The 15281-nt window shown below is 40.2% G+C and overlaps 1 protein-coding gene across 20 annotated transcripts in view; it reads right to left on the reverse strand.

The window, feature by feature from the left end:
• Positions 1-15281, reverse strand: part of GTDC1 (glycosyltransferase like domain containing 1) — a 185747-nt gene that overhangs the window by 15749 nt on the left and 154717 nt on the right. For all 20 annotated transcript variants that reach the window (XR_008733689.1, XR_008733690.1, XM_055719356.1 and 17 more), the window contains one exon: positions 2434-2543. Coding sequence is in view for 18 of the 20 variants with exons in the window: in XM_055719356.1 (XP_055575331.1) it covers positions 2434-2543 (110 nt within the window). In the remaining 2 variants the exon portion in view is untranslated. The remainder of the gene's footprint in view (positions 1-2433; positions 2544-15281) is intronic.

Here is a 15281-nt window from a genome sequence, read left to right on the forward strand (position 1 = left end):
CTGCAGAGCCCTGTGAAGCAAACCCACCGGTCTCCACACCAGTGCTTTCAGGAGAGGACGTCTGGAAGAAAGGAGGAGAGCACTGGGCTGGGAAAGGAAGAAGCAACACGAAAAGGGACCAGATGGAGAGTACAGGAAAGACCGAAGATGTGCTGGCAGGCAGGGTGGAAACAAGCAGACTGGATGGAGGAACGGTGAAAAAGCTGGAGGAAGTGCAGTCAGGTTTCTGAGGGAGGTCTGAGTCTGTTTCGGAGCTCGAGGGGTGGAGGCTGGAAGGGGAATGAGGAGGGGATGGCTGGAGGATGGCAGGTTGTTTGGGGCTGAAAAATAATGATGGAGAGGTTCTGCTTCTCAGTATGGGGCTCAGATGTCTGTGCCAGACTTCCAAACACACATGTTGCTCTGCTGCTATCATTATCTAGTCAAAATTTGATGGACCATAAACCCACGCTGGAAGCGCACCTTACATCCCAGGACAGAGGAGCACCAATGACAGAAAACGGTCTCAAACCTCTAATTGAAAATGATGCTCGTGCTACATGCGTGAAGATCAAAGATGAGATAGACACAACAACTGCCACTCTGAAGGAGGAACTTTTGGTTATCCTTGGGATACTTGCCAGCCTTAACTCCTGCACCACCGTCAGAACCCAAGAGCCAGGCACAGAGCTATTCGCTCCCTTCCCAGGGGAGGAACTGCCCTCCAAAGCACACCTGCCTGAAGCCCTAAGTCGTACCTCTTGGTTCCTTTACAGCCTGAACTCCAGCTTTAGCACCACTAACAATTAAAGAATTCTTAACTTCCTACTGGATATTTGCCATCTGCTTTGAACCAAGCTAGTGAAAATCTGGGTTTTCAAATAAATGAACAATTACTGAATTATGAAGTACGTTACACACTTCTCTTAACAATGACTGTAAACATGACATTTACAATACTGAGGGAATTTGGTCCCATAATTGGAGGGAAAGGAAACACAGCGCCAACAACTTATTATTAAAAAGTACCTGTTAAAAAATCTCTTAAATAGATTTTCAGTAAAGTATGTGCAACAGGTTTTATTGGTACTTGTTAGCAATGACCTGCATATGTCATTTGTATGAATATGGCCTTATCAAATGCATGGTGATGAGACATATTTCACCACGTTGCCCTTTATATAGACTCTATTTATATATGAGGATGAATGAATTGACAAGACAAGAGGTGCGGCATATAGATTTGATATACTGGCATAAATTTAGGATGATCTACATTATTCATAAGTACTGAAGCCACAAATGAGATATGTAACAACATCCAAAATGAGTGTCAATAGAATCTGTTCCCGCAGTGCACCATCATATATTCCTATCTGTCACATATTCCTTATAAATTTCTCCTTCTAAGAAATCTGGTGTGCTCAGTCTGGAAAGCAACGTTGCCTTGGGATCTGTGATACGACTTGCCTGGAAGAACAGGCTTTCAGAAAACTGTCTACAAAGAAGTGGACAGAAAACACAAAGAATTTCCTGCTACCAAATTATTACCTCTTTTTCCAGTCCAGCTGTGCCACACTTGGCGACCCAAAAGTTATTTGGTTCACATCAATTTCTTGGTGCTTTAAAAACCACAAAATCAAACCTAAAACAAGTGAAATATAACCAGTCCAGCAGGCAACAGATACGACAGGACTGACAAATAAACTAATCCCAAGCCTATTTTTGCAGACCAAAGAGGTGGAGGGATGCATGTCTACATTTTGGAAAACATGTATCAGCTAAAACATCAGGTATTTTGCAGCTTGTAAAATGTAGATTTTTAAACGGTTTAATTTACTACAAGTGCACCCAGTATAGGATTTGATTACTCTCTTTATTGCCACAATATCTTAGGCACAAAGCTGTGTGTATTCAGAAAAAACTCTGTTTCTGTTTCAGATGGGTGAAGCTGTTTACAGAGTAGTGGTTCTCAGAAACCAAGAAACGGAAGGAGCGTGCAAAAGAGTGGTATAAAAACATTAAAGATTAATGACTACTTTCATGCCAGATACAAACCAGAAGCTCTCCACAGAAGTTCTTACCCCTACGTTTGAAAGGGAACTGTTTTCACCTGCTAAAACCTCAGTCTGGATTTCAGATGAGAGACCTTGCCTTGAAAGACTTTGTTTCCTATCTGAACCATCCAATGACTCACACCTATCTACTTAAATAAATATAGAAGTCTTGCTGAAACACAAGTCATAACGTCTTGTACTGCCAAGTAAAATAAAAAATGCATACTGTCTTTAATAATTTTCATTTTACAACATTTCAATATTATTTACTTCGCAGCTATGAAGATTTTAAGCATGTCCTTTTCACTAATATGCGAAAATATGTACATGAAAACTACTTCTGGACATATCTATTTTATAGTATAACTTTACAGTAAAGAAAAAAAAGGAAAGGTACCTGGAATTTCAGTGAAAGCCTCTCCAAGGACAGACACGTGAAAAGGTAGATCTTTCTCTTTCAGTTTCAGCAGAACTTTAAAGAAAGTTTCAGGATCTTTGTCATGTTCCCTTAAAACAAACAGAACTTATCTCAGCATCACTTACATTCACTTGTGAAATTGCTTTTTTAATGTTTATCAGGACTGTATTTCTCTTAAATTGTACTTTTGAGAACCAAATGTCTTCAGCATAATTTCCCTCTTTGCTTACACTGCAGAGCTGAACACTTTCCTCAACCCAGCACTTGGGATCAAACCTCAGTTTCATCAGATTCTTATCTCCCTTTCCTGCCTTCAAATTATGCCCTCACTCTTCAAATTACCAACTCTTGAAAGCGAGAAGGGACTGTGTAATCGCTCACCTAGCTGATGGCAAAATCATGTTAAAAAAGGGGCAGGTTAGGTACGGTAGGAAATATTTTTTTTTTTTTTTTCCCCCAGTCAAAAAATATGTATATCATTTTCATTACAGTTTACCCCCCTTTTCAGGAGGAATAGGTTAATAAAAAACTTTTGCTAAAACCATAGGATTTCCCAAACTGGAATTTTATGAATCCATGCCATCCTCCTGAAAAGCTTCAGATCCATTCATTGCTTTAGGTAAAGGAGAAAAGAATAAACCAACACAAGTTTTTTTCTACCTTTAGACTTTCAAGGAGTTATCTGGAAGTTCAACCAGAAAATCAGAAACCTGTACTTATTTCTAATTTCGGCTGAAGATAATACCAAAGGTTTGCATGGCTGTGACACCCAGTGACTTGAAACACAAGGTTGGTTACCTAAACAGAAAATAAAAAGCCAGTTTACTAAACTATCTTCTTCACTAGCAGAGAATGGAAGGTTCAAAAGACACCACAAATGAGCTAAACTCCCCAACTTTGGTAAGTTATATTAAAAATGAGATGATTCCCCCACTCTCAGGTGAATATTATGTCTTGTGTTTAATTACTCTGCTTTAAATGACTGTATTTCAGACAGATGTGTGCCATATGTCTTTAAAATATTTTGGGTTTACTTATTTTTTAGAAAATTCCAGTTTTCCTTCCTGTCTGAAGGGCAAGTCTACAGCTCAGCTGTCCTGGTGTCTTTCTTCACAGGCTAATTTTGTAGAATGAATCCGTAGGTTTGTCACACCGCTATATGAAATATTAATAATTTTATTGTTCAGGAATTCTGAAGCCAAATGACATCTGCAGCTCTACATGCGTTAATTTCCCATTCAGTCAATATTTTTGGTTTAGGGAATTAAAACAAATTAATCTTTATAATTAATGTAACTTCCCTAGGCCGAGAAATCTTCAGGAATTGTGGCGTTTTCAGAATTCATTGCATTTTCTTAAAATAAAGCCAGACAATAATGACTTTAAGAAGTCCTCCATCTCCCAGATTTGTTTTGTTCCCAATAATAAGGAGGAATGCAACTGCATAAGCTTCGTAATTTGTTTCACATCTGTGAACCAGGAGTTTTCACGGCGGTTCCAGTAACCGAAGTGGATACGAGCACTGGCTCGGAGAGAGGATTTCTTCAGTTGCAAAGACCCCAGAACTGCCTACTAGTTCGCTTGCATCCTCACCCTTAAAACAGCCACCTGTTTCTGGTAGGTAAATTATGTGCAGAAACACGTCGCCAGTATTTTAGGTCCCTCCAAGCGCCCAGCTGAAAGAGCCAAAATGGGCTTACAGTAGAGAATTCAGACTTGGCTAGCAGGGAACGTCTCTATCGGAAAAGTCTGCAAGGAAAAGAAGCTTTGATGCTGGGAGCCGGTGTAATTCATGATGATGGTTCCCACTAGCCTCAGTTTCCCCTAGGGTGCTGTTTGGGGGAGTGCCCCTGCCCAGCCCACCCTGCCTCCGATGCCCAGCCACCATGGCTCATCCCCAGGTGGGCTGAAGGACCCTGTGCGCAGAGCAGGCAGCCTCCACAGACAGCCGCGACGCTTACAGGGATCCTTCCAAGCTCTTCACAGCCCCGCTATCGGCTTTACTGTCACAAAAAGTCCTTCCAGCAAAGGATATGCTTTCCCTCTCCCTTTCCAGAAGAGACCAGGGGTCCTGGAGGCAGCCAAAAGTGGAGGATGCTGTTGGAGCCACATTGTCAAGGAGCTGGCAGGAGAACATGGAGCCTTACAGCTCGTTGAAGCCACATAAGCTGCACATATTTAGGAAAACTGATAGGAATTGGAAGTTGCAGCTTTGTTTAATAGGTGGGGAAGAACAGAAGGAAAATTTGGCACCCAGAAGGAATGCTGAAAGGGGAAACGCTTCCTCTGCACTGGAGCCTCTCTTATGGGTTTTCTGCTGTAGGTGATCCTCCTTCCATATCCCCTTTTAAAATATTTTGCTTTTATGCGATACTGACAGATTTTAATTACTCGTTTTGTGAAACTCTTAGCTTTTCTATTTGGGAGGTCATATTTGATTTATCAGCTCCTGTGATGCTTCCACACCACACCGTTTTACTTTCAGTTAAGACCTACAGAACACTTCCAGCCCATTCACATACACATCACAATGCAGTATTATTCTTGCAAGTTAGTAAAGGTAGAGCTGCTCCTGGTAGAAAGCAATAAATAGTACAAGACCACCTCTTTACTGCATCAAAAAGAAGAGAGCTCTGTTTCTTGGCTGACATGGAGAAAATCATATACAATCCAGTCTGCCTTACTCAGCAACAACTGCTAAACACACCAGATTGCCATAGCAGTGATCGTGGAAAAAGATGAACACAATATGGAATGTCTGTTCTGTAAAGATCTGCTCAAAATGATGTGCACTTTTGGCTGCATCTGTTGCATTTTTGAGCTTTATTAAACAGTATTAATTATATATACTCCTCTTCCTTAAAAGAAGTGCAAAACTGTACAAAACCCTGATATTAAAATGCAAACTTTTGTTTTAAGATACTATGTTTGGGAAAAAATCAAGCTAATATGATTCTGGGCTCTGGCTTTGTTGTTCAGTTTAGGTATTTGAAATGCTCTTGTATTTTTAGTTGATTTGATATGCATCTGGTAAAGGAAAAATAAAAACTGGGCATGGTATGAAGATGCTCTGAATTTCATCATAAGAACACGAAAACAACAGAATGACCAAACTCCAGCTGCAAATGCCACAAAACAGACCTAGGCACCATACCTACACTCCAATTTGACAGCACTGCTGTTGGAGACATTCAATCTCCACATATAGATACTTCACACTGCATTTTTTTACCCAGTAGGTTTTTTTGGTGGTTTTTTTTTTTTTTTTTGGAGTCTAAAACATTTTAAGAAAGCCATCTGAAGTCTCTCTTATGAACTGGCTGAGGTTTAGTGGTCTGGGTGTGGGAACGTGGCCCAGGGTTCAGCCTGATTTAGTGGCTTCCCTTTTGTAATCTGAAATAAAACTTTTCAAGACTGTCCTTGAAACGGGGAACGGGAGGGAGCAGCAGCACCAGTATTGAGCCTCCATTATCTCTGCCTTAGATTTTCTGTTTATAAAATGGGTGTGTTATTTTTTCAGCACAGAAGGATGCTGTCAGGATTAATTGATGACTTGACATCTCTCTTTTCAGCCTAAAATGATTTTTAAAAAGTAACTTCATAGCACTATGATGATGTTCCTCTATACAATCAACGGTACCAAAACACCCTCCTGCTATTCAGGGATATTGTGAATTCAGCCCGAGCCCTTGCGCCTTACCTATTGCTGTAACTGGAAGAAGAAAGCACAGAGACTGGCTAAACTGGAGTTATTCCCTGGGGCTGCAGGATACCCATATCCCCGACCAGTGATGGGAAACATGAAAAAAAGGAAAAAAAAAAGGAAAAATGTAGCCCTTTACATTATTCAGTGCATATTCATCTCCTGGATTTGAGTGAAATTCAGTAAGAGACCCATATGGTCTTCTGTGACTTAAGTTTAATTTTTTAAATATATGTAAACTTATCATACATGGTGATAATCACAGTTATTTAGAATTTGGAGAAAGACTCATCTAGCTATGCAATTAAAAAGGAGAAGAGTTGTGGAAAAGAGACAGGACTTGCTCAAAAGGGCAAAATAAATGCAGTCTGTTTTAAAAAAAATATTAAAACGCAGGGTTTATAAAGTGTACAGAATGCTTGTGATAGCAACAGCCCTGTCGTGCCATCTCTTAAGGTGCTACATATTCTGACAGGGTTACAAATAAGCTCAGCTAAAAGCAATATTAAAAGGGTTGATCTTAATCTTCTTAGTACATTTAGCATGGGAGATTTTCAGCAGTAGAGAATCCCAAATTGTGAGGCCATGTGGTAATATTTCACTTTTTATAATGCCTTAAATCCAAGCAATTCACATGGGGTGCATCTCCTTCTGCCTCCCTGTTTCATAAAATCACCTGAATGTCTGATGGGCAAAGGTGGGAAATGGCAATGCTAAAACAGGTACAAAATCTTCAGAAGTTACAGTAGCATTTTAAATGTTTTTAAAATTTTTATTTTCTAGCAAGAGCTAGAAGACGGATTTCTGCCTACCTGCAATTATTGCTAGAAAATGGCTGATAAAACAGGCCACTGAAGGATCACTCATTATTTATGAAGCTGGGCAGCAGTCGTGGCGAGCCAAGAGACACCCGGGCAGGAGAGAACGGGACCGGGGACATCAGCCAGGGAAAGGCACAGCCGCGGCAGAGCACAGGGAAGATGTGAGGGGCAGGGATGGGGATGAGGAAGTCTGTGAGCACAGAATCAGTAATTAAAAGTGAAGAAAATGAAGTTTCTAAGACACAGACCTTGAAGTGGATAACACTGGTCCTTTGGTTTTGGGGAAGTGAAATAGCGAGGACTGAGTTTGGCAGCAAACAGGGTAGACGAGATAGGCAAAACAATATAAAGGGGAAGAGAAACACAAGAAGGAAAAAAAAGAAAAAAAACACTCAAGTTGAAAGCTAAAAAATGATGGCATATCCAAACCCAGCAGGAAAAAGATAAATATAGGGGAAAATAGAAGAGAAAAGGGAAAAGACATAGGCTTGAGAAAAATGAAAGAACACAGTAAAATCAGACTTGGCGATAGAGAGAAGCTGCAGAGAGCACTGGAGTGTGCTATAGGTGATAGAAAAAAAACAAAACAACCAAACCACAGTAAAGATATAAATTAGGAAGCAAAAATAAAACTGCATGGTAATTAAAGGAGGAGAACCAAAAAGGAGGATAATAAGGAGGGCAAAGGCACACGGTGGCGCAAGCAGGGAAGCATGGTGTGGTGAGGATGGAGAACAAAAGCACCGCAGAGGAAAAGGTGGAAAATCTGCACAATCCCTTGTAAAAATTGACATTTTTGAAAGAATGCACATGAAGACAAGCACAGGCAGTCACTGCTGCTGCGAGGTGGGCGCTGCCCCTCTGTCGCACCTCCAGCCAGGAGCTGGAAGGTGCCTTTATCCCAGGAACGTTCCTCGTTTGGGGGATAACAGCAGGAACTTGAGGTCCCGTACTGCTCTGACTGATACGGTACAGACTTGGGGAGGGCGATGAAGGATGCCACAGGCTGATAAGAGACCTCATATGACATCAGCCTCCTGTTGACCCTGTATCTGTCCAGGGCATTCTCCAGAAGTGAACAGCAGCACATGAATGAATGGCGCGGCCCTTGCGTGCGCACTGCCGAACTCAACGTGGGGCTCCATTTCATGTCAGACCTCACTGAAACAGCGCTATTAGGAATTTTTTTCATCACATTATACTATTCACCATATCACGTATCAATATTTTACATGCGATCTTGAGCTCAGAAACATCTGAATATAGGTTTATTATCATCCAATACTGTTAGAAAGTAGCGGTGCAGTCACAAAAAAATAAGCCTGGCCTTCAAAGCCAAGAATTGCAGAGTTCTGGTCTTTTCCTGACACTGATTTCCCACGAGACGGCTCTGCCTAGGTTTCCCCATCTGTAAGATACAGTTTTACAGAAGCTTTCATTTACAGAAATGTGGTGAGGATCGGAGTTAGTAAATACTTCAGGAGGATAATATTCTTCCTAAAGTAAGAGGACTTGTGTTACAAGCCTATTCGATATATCACATGAAATACATTCTTGTAATTATTTTCACGGAGGACAGAGGACTTTCCTAAACTGTATTACTTTAATATACATTTTCTATGTCAAGACTGAAGGGGGGACAACAAAAAAAAAAAAAATTAAAATTCTAATACCAAGTTCCTGGTAACAAAGCTCATGATAACTGCAAAAGAAGAAATATTACTGCCAGGAAAGAGCTATTAGAAAAGAAATGGGAAAAAGAAATAACTATGAAAATGCAAACATGAAGGAAAAGCTAATTGCTTTCCATTTATTCAATTTATCACAGTATTTTTCCATCTTTTTACATTTCCAAAATGAGGTAGAGGTAGACTGTAAATATGTAGTTAAGTCCAATGAGTTTTCTTTTTCAGCTGATACGCTTACAAAATGTCTTTGCTGTAATTGTGCCTCTAAACATTGTCTGGCATCATCAGCATCAAAAGTTACCACAATATCTAATACCCCCTCGGTTAATAGAAAATGGAGTCAAGTAGAAGAAAATGTTTTTGCCTAAGTGTCACTGAAAAAGCACCCTACAGAATAAATTCCAGCTAGCAATTTCGAGGTCCTACAAGCTAAAAAGGTCTCAATCCTTGCTTGTGCTGGCAAAACACACCTCCACAAGCCAAGGAATTTTAAAAAATGGTACTAGAGAGGCAAAAAGCAGCCAAGCAGGTCTGGCAAATACAGTGTTTTATTTTCTATTATAGCCCGTGACGTATTTACAGTGAGGAGTGTGTATTTTACCTTCTGATTTTTTTCAAATTGCTGGCCTAAGAAAAATGGGTGGCATTTTGCTTTACGCTGGAAAAGCATTTTCTCCTATCTTGTGTTATCTAGAAGAGATTCATAAAAAAAAGAACCTTGGGAGTTTATTGTTTAGATTCTTCTTCTCCCCTCACAATTCATGAAGCAAAAACTCAAAATAAAATATTGTGCATTCTCGAACCAAAGAAACCTCAGGATCAGCATCAGTCATTGAGCCTCCTGCTTATTTCCTAAAGAGAGATTAACCTTTGAAGACAAAGACCGGCGTTTGGTCTCAGTTACCTTGGTGTAAAAATCAATGTGCTTTCATTCAATGCCTTTTTATTTCTTTTATTCCAATTTGGCGAACCTAGCTTTTCACAAGTCTAGGATTCAGATAAAAAACATTTCAGTCAAATTTGCAACACAATCCAGTAACTGCTACGGACTACCCCACACAGCTTCTTTAAAAAATAAAATAAAATAAAACAAAATAAAACAAAACAAAAAAACCCAAAATAAAATAAAATAAAACTTCCTTTTGTGTTCCAAAGGTAACGTTAACAAATGGTTTCCTGTTGTCAGGAGGAGAGACAAAATAATCTGAGTGACCCTGACAGCCCTAATAACCATACACAATATATCCTATTCCAATTCAACATACTACAAAAAAAGTCGTGTCGTGGTAATAATAGATGAATATTTATGATGAATTATCATGAATATGATATTAAGTGGATAAAAATCGACTCGGGCGGTTCCCTGGAAGAACAGAAGAAGAATCAAATATACATTACCACACATTTTATTTGCCTGGGAATGGCAATCCCCCCATACAAGACCCTGCGGCCCCTCTGTGATTTCCACGGTGGACTCACATCACCAAACAACAACTACTTAAAATACTCCACCAGCTACCCTGCCTAGGTCAAAACGTCAGTCCTGGGCCTTAGTGAGTAACATGAGAGGAATTAGCTCAGGTACGTAGGATAACTCCTCCTTTTTGGAGTTGTGAAGCTGTCATCTCCACGGCTGAAGCTCCTAAGCAGCAACTTCCTTGGCACCAAGACCAAGGCTTCAAACTCGTTATTCAACAAGATTAAAGTAACTACTACACATCGCGCTGCTTTCAGAATAAGGAGTCAACTCATTTCGTTGAGTCAGGTTTTGAAGATATACAACTGAGAAAAAGCGGAGATCAGAGGATAATGGAAGGAAAAAAAGGATGAAAACATGGAGAAAAGGAGAGCAGGGGAGAAGGAGGGAAAGAGAGAAGAAAGTCAAACAGTTGCAGTGTGGTTAGAAGAGGAAACCAATTAAAATGAGCTTTGAAGGAATACACCTAACCCTCCTAGCACTGATGAAAATAAGGAGGAATATTAGATCACTTGCTTATGAAGCATTTGATTTTTGTCTCTTAGAGGGTGTCCACATCCTTTGGTCAGGGTTGCTGCGAATTACAAGGGGGCTGGTAGCACTGTGTGTTAAGTTTCACTGGGACTTCTTATTACAAAACCTCTTCTGTCCTTGCTTATGATGTTTCCCAAGACTGAGGCTATCTTGCACTATCATCTTCTAGAAAAGTTCTGCCAGAAGTTTTCCAGAACATCCAAAGAACAAGATTAAAAAAAAAAAAACCCAAACAAAACACTTCCTAGTAAAACTGCAAAATGTATCTTGCATATATTAAATTTCAAATAAGCCTCTGTTTTATGTATTTTGTCTCTTTGGTTTAGAGTAAGAACTGAATATACAGATGCGTTTGATTTTGAGTCAAAGATAGGGGTTTTGTTGCATGTGTTGAAAGTCTTCCTAAAAATGTAGCTAAGCCTTTGAGAAAATTCCTTTTGTGCTGGTCACTGAAAGGTCCACGTGTCTTGGGCGCACCTTAGGCTAAAGCTGAGTGAGACATTCCTAACATCACAGGTCAGGCTGCCAAAACCAGGCAGGATCTAACATCTGAACTGAAAGCACAGATCTCACCTGCACTTTCAATGATTCCTCTGTCTTCAGAATAAAATTACTGGACTTTGCAGAATAAAGAACTGTTTTATATGCATTGAAAATAGGGAACAACAAGAAAACGGAAGATTTGGTTAAGAAAATAAAGCAGTGTAAGAGATGGGTTGAAGAGGCAGAAAGCGGTAATGGCAATGTGTGCTTTTCCAGTTTGACTAAAACTCTTAGATGTGGACCAGAAAAACGCAGAGGACAAATAAGATCTGATCAATACGATCAGCTATGCAAGAACAGCATGGCAAAGCAATCCTGACCTGAGTGAAGAAGTAAAGAGCATGGGGAAAATATACAACAGGCCAGCTCATACGCGGCAAAATGTGAAACCAGTATAACAGACCAAGAGGACAACACAGTCAAGCTGGACAACGGGGCTTAGGAGAAAATGGGACCAAGGTGAGGTAGAAGGTCCCTTGCACAGGCAGGGAGTGTAATGATGCAGACAGAGAAAGACTGAGAAACTAGAAAAGAGCAAGATGCAAATTGGCTGCACAAGGAGACTACACCTGAGAAGATGCCCGAGGAACTGAGCCTGGCAGAGACACAAGAAAGAGGTCTGAAAGAGAAAGGTCCAGACCAGCTTGGGTAAATGGAGCAAGAAAGGCATTTCATGGTGACAGGAGCCTCGAAAGGACTCCTTAGTCCCACCAGCTCACATGCATTTCTGCCCAAAGACCTGGGTTTCACAGTCGTACAGACACCATAAAATGAGTTCCCCATCATGGAAAAGGGAGAGCCAAGCTCACTGGAGCTTTCATGGCAAACTAGGATACATCTATCCCAAACTTCAACAATCTTCAAATGCCCAGGTGATGCAGCTGTAGCCTTACAGTAACTCAAAATCAGTTTTTCAGCCGTTGCCGAAGCATTTATTGTAACAGGCTTTGGAAGACAGCCCTGAAGTGGTTGCTCTGCAAGCGTCTGGAGAGCAGAGAGGGAATGAAGGAGGAAGGTTTCTGCACGGGATATCTGAAGCAGAATCTTGATGCTATTTAACTTTTTCCCTTATATTTAAGAAAACGGATGCAAATGGCGCAAAACCATTCCACGGAGTGGAAACCACTGGCAGGGCTTGAATTTTACTTATCAGTAGCAGTGCTCTCACTCAATACCGTGGTTTCCTATGTGGAGCCCAGGGAAGATGCTGCTTCAGCCTTGACTTTACAGGAGTGGAAAAAGGCTTTACACCAAATTGCTCAAAATGTGATGAGAAGCAGAATTGGGCCACAAAGCTTACAGCAGAGTGCTTAGTAGAAGTGAAAGCACTAAGTGTATTTGGGGAAACAGTGAGTAAAAATATAAGTTTTATTTTAGTAAGATCCTGTTTTGCCCTATTAAGTTCTCCAGTATCAGAATGAAGTCTGCTAAAAGTTAGTAAATAAAGGCTTTCAGGAGAGCTTTATTAAATCACTTGTGACTTATCAAGTTAAAACTCCCACACAGATATCTTAATAAAACTTTCAGAGAATATATTTAATTTTCCTGGAAATCAGAACCCAATTACTAAGTACAGGAGTTACTGTCGGCTACACCACTGATCAGCTTTCTGTAAATAGAATATTTACCAACAACTTCAATTACTTCTCTAAAGTTTCGGTTTCTGAAGGTCAAATAACTATGTAACTGCTTAATAAAGAAGCAAAGAAGTACCTCTAAATATCTCCAAGCTCTGATGGGCTTATATTCTGCTCCTTAGGTGAGGTATTAGCAAAGCTTATTTATTTTCATTTCCAAGGCTTTTATTTGCTCATTCCCTTGTGGTAAAGCTGATTTCCATGATGATTCCCTTCTTAATTTTAATACCCTTTTTACTCATCATATAGACCTAAGAATTTTCCATAAAATAATGAAACCCTTCCAAAGGAAATGAAGACAACTAGGAGAGGAAAGTAAACTACAGCTTACTTTTTTTTTTTTCTTTTTTCAATTAATTGATCCACAGTCACATGCATATATGAAAGATTTTTTTTAATGAAAGGAAAATAAGGTTAATTAACATAAAACCCCTTACTCCTTGAGATGTTGAATTTTGTATTTTATCCATGCTGCCTTAAGTGCCTTGATTTCCCAGTAATGACCTAGTTCTCCTAATGAGTAACATTAACCCCTGGCTGTAGCTGTCCAGGACTTAATTGTCAACTGGAGCTGAAATAGGAGAGTTTGCCGATCAGCAGGTATGTGGTATATTAACTCATGTCATTTCAGACCCTAATAAATAAATCTGTTGCTAAGGCAACAGGAAGATCAGCTGTATCACTTTTTTCTATCCATCCACCCCTCCACCCCACCCCCCTTTTTAAAGGAAACTGCCTTTCACACCGAGCTTTTAAAAAAGGAAATTAACTAAATGTAACCGTAATGAGAAGACATATCGTCTCTCATCTCAGAAATGTATCTACATCAATGAAAAAAGGCATTCAAAAAGAAGACTGCTTTCTACTGTGACCAGGGTAACTGAAATTATTTCCCTCAACTGATGGAATGCAATTTGAAGTATGCATCTGAGCGAAAACGGATCGCAAAATATTTTAGCTCTTTGTATTTCGGAGATAGTTCCCCACTCCGTTAGTACACTGCTGATGCCAACGGAGCAAACTGCTTCAACTATGAATCAGGAACCCAGGCAACTGGAACCGTAGGAAAACAAATACCACTCCAACCCAAATACCTTCACTATCCTCTGTGACTATTTCAGCATGATTGGCAGACATGCAATCTTTTGGAAAGCTAAAAAATACCCCATTTTTGGCTCATCAGATTCACCTGGTAATGAAAATATAAGTCCCTGACTTAAACATAGATGTCTTTGCTCCTCCCTGTCCCACAGAGGCAGCTACCTACTTCTTGCCCTGGAAAAGCAAGAGGAAGCTGAGGCAACACAAATACATCTTGAAGACGCACGTGATCTGGTGAGTAAAAGCTGGCAACTCACCTTCTGCCTCCATTTCTCTACCTTTAAGCTTGGATCCTGAATACTCCTGTTTGAGACCAACAGATTCTAGATCTTCTAGAGAGGTAAAGCACACACAAGTGTAGGCAGAACAACCATTTTTGTGTTCCGCAAGGTTTGGGAGGAAGATCTGGCTACTCTTTGTCTGGGGATGACGCACTGCTGAGGTCCCTCAGCATCCCACAGGTCAATGTCACAGCCCTCACTTAATTCTTGCCCTTCTATCACAGGATGTATTTGTCTTAAAATTTTCAAAATTGATTTACATTTAGTTTGTGACTACAGGACAGTTGCTCTGAATCTCTAGTTACCCAGATCTCGATCAGAGATCAGGTAGGAAGGGAACTGAAGAGCGGTTCACAAAGCTAATTATCGCCCCTGGAACACTTACTATAAGCTCTGCCCATACTATAAACAATGAAAAAAACCCCACAAAAAAACCTACTCAAAATTGTATCTGGCTTTTTAGCTGAAGAATACAGAGGTGATACAAAGCATCTTTTTTGCCATTATCAGAATGAAGGGATGTTTTCTTCTCTGGACTATCAACTTCTTATAGACTTTGAAAAAATATGCTATATAAACGATGGAAAAAGCGATGCTCAGATGTCCACTGTAGCAGAAATTTTGCATCTGAGAGGTCTTCATGACATGGTGAACATTTCTACAAGCTCTTAAAAACAGTGGATCAAGGAACAGTGCATCTTCCACTGGAAGGGTTCAATACCCCACACCCCCAGCTGAGGGAAGAAATGTCAAGGTTAGACTTCACTGAAGGAACCAACAAAAGCCAGATAGTTCCAAACTGCCCTTCCAGCTAACATCAAAATTGGAACGCCTCACAGTATTTCATTAACTTTCTTATTTGCTACTTATAAAAAAACAGTATCTGCCCTCAAACTTAACTCCAGCTTGCAGGAAAGTGAAGTCAGACTATTTTCCTTTTGCTCCAAGGTGCTCAAGAATTGATGGTGTCAACTTCTACTTAATCAGATGTCTCTGCATATGCTTTCGTGGCCCTGGTTCATTCACCACGTGTCATCTGTAC

Source organism: Falco cherrug, chromosome 8 (genome assembly GCF_023634085.1).
Source record: "Falco cherrug isolate bFalChe1 chromosome 8, bFalChe1.pri, whole genome shotgun sequence".
Taxonomy (NCBI): Eukaryota; Metazoa; Chordata; class Aves; order Falconiformes; family Falconidae; genus Falco; species Falco cherrug.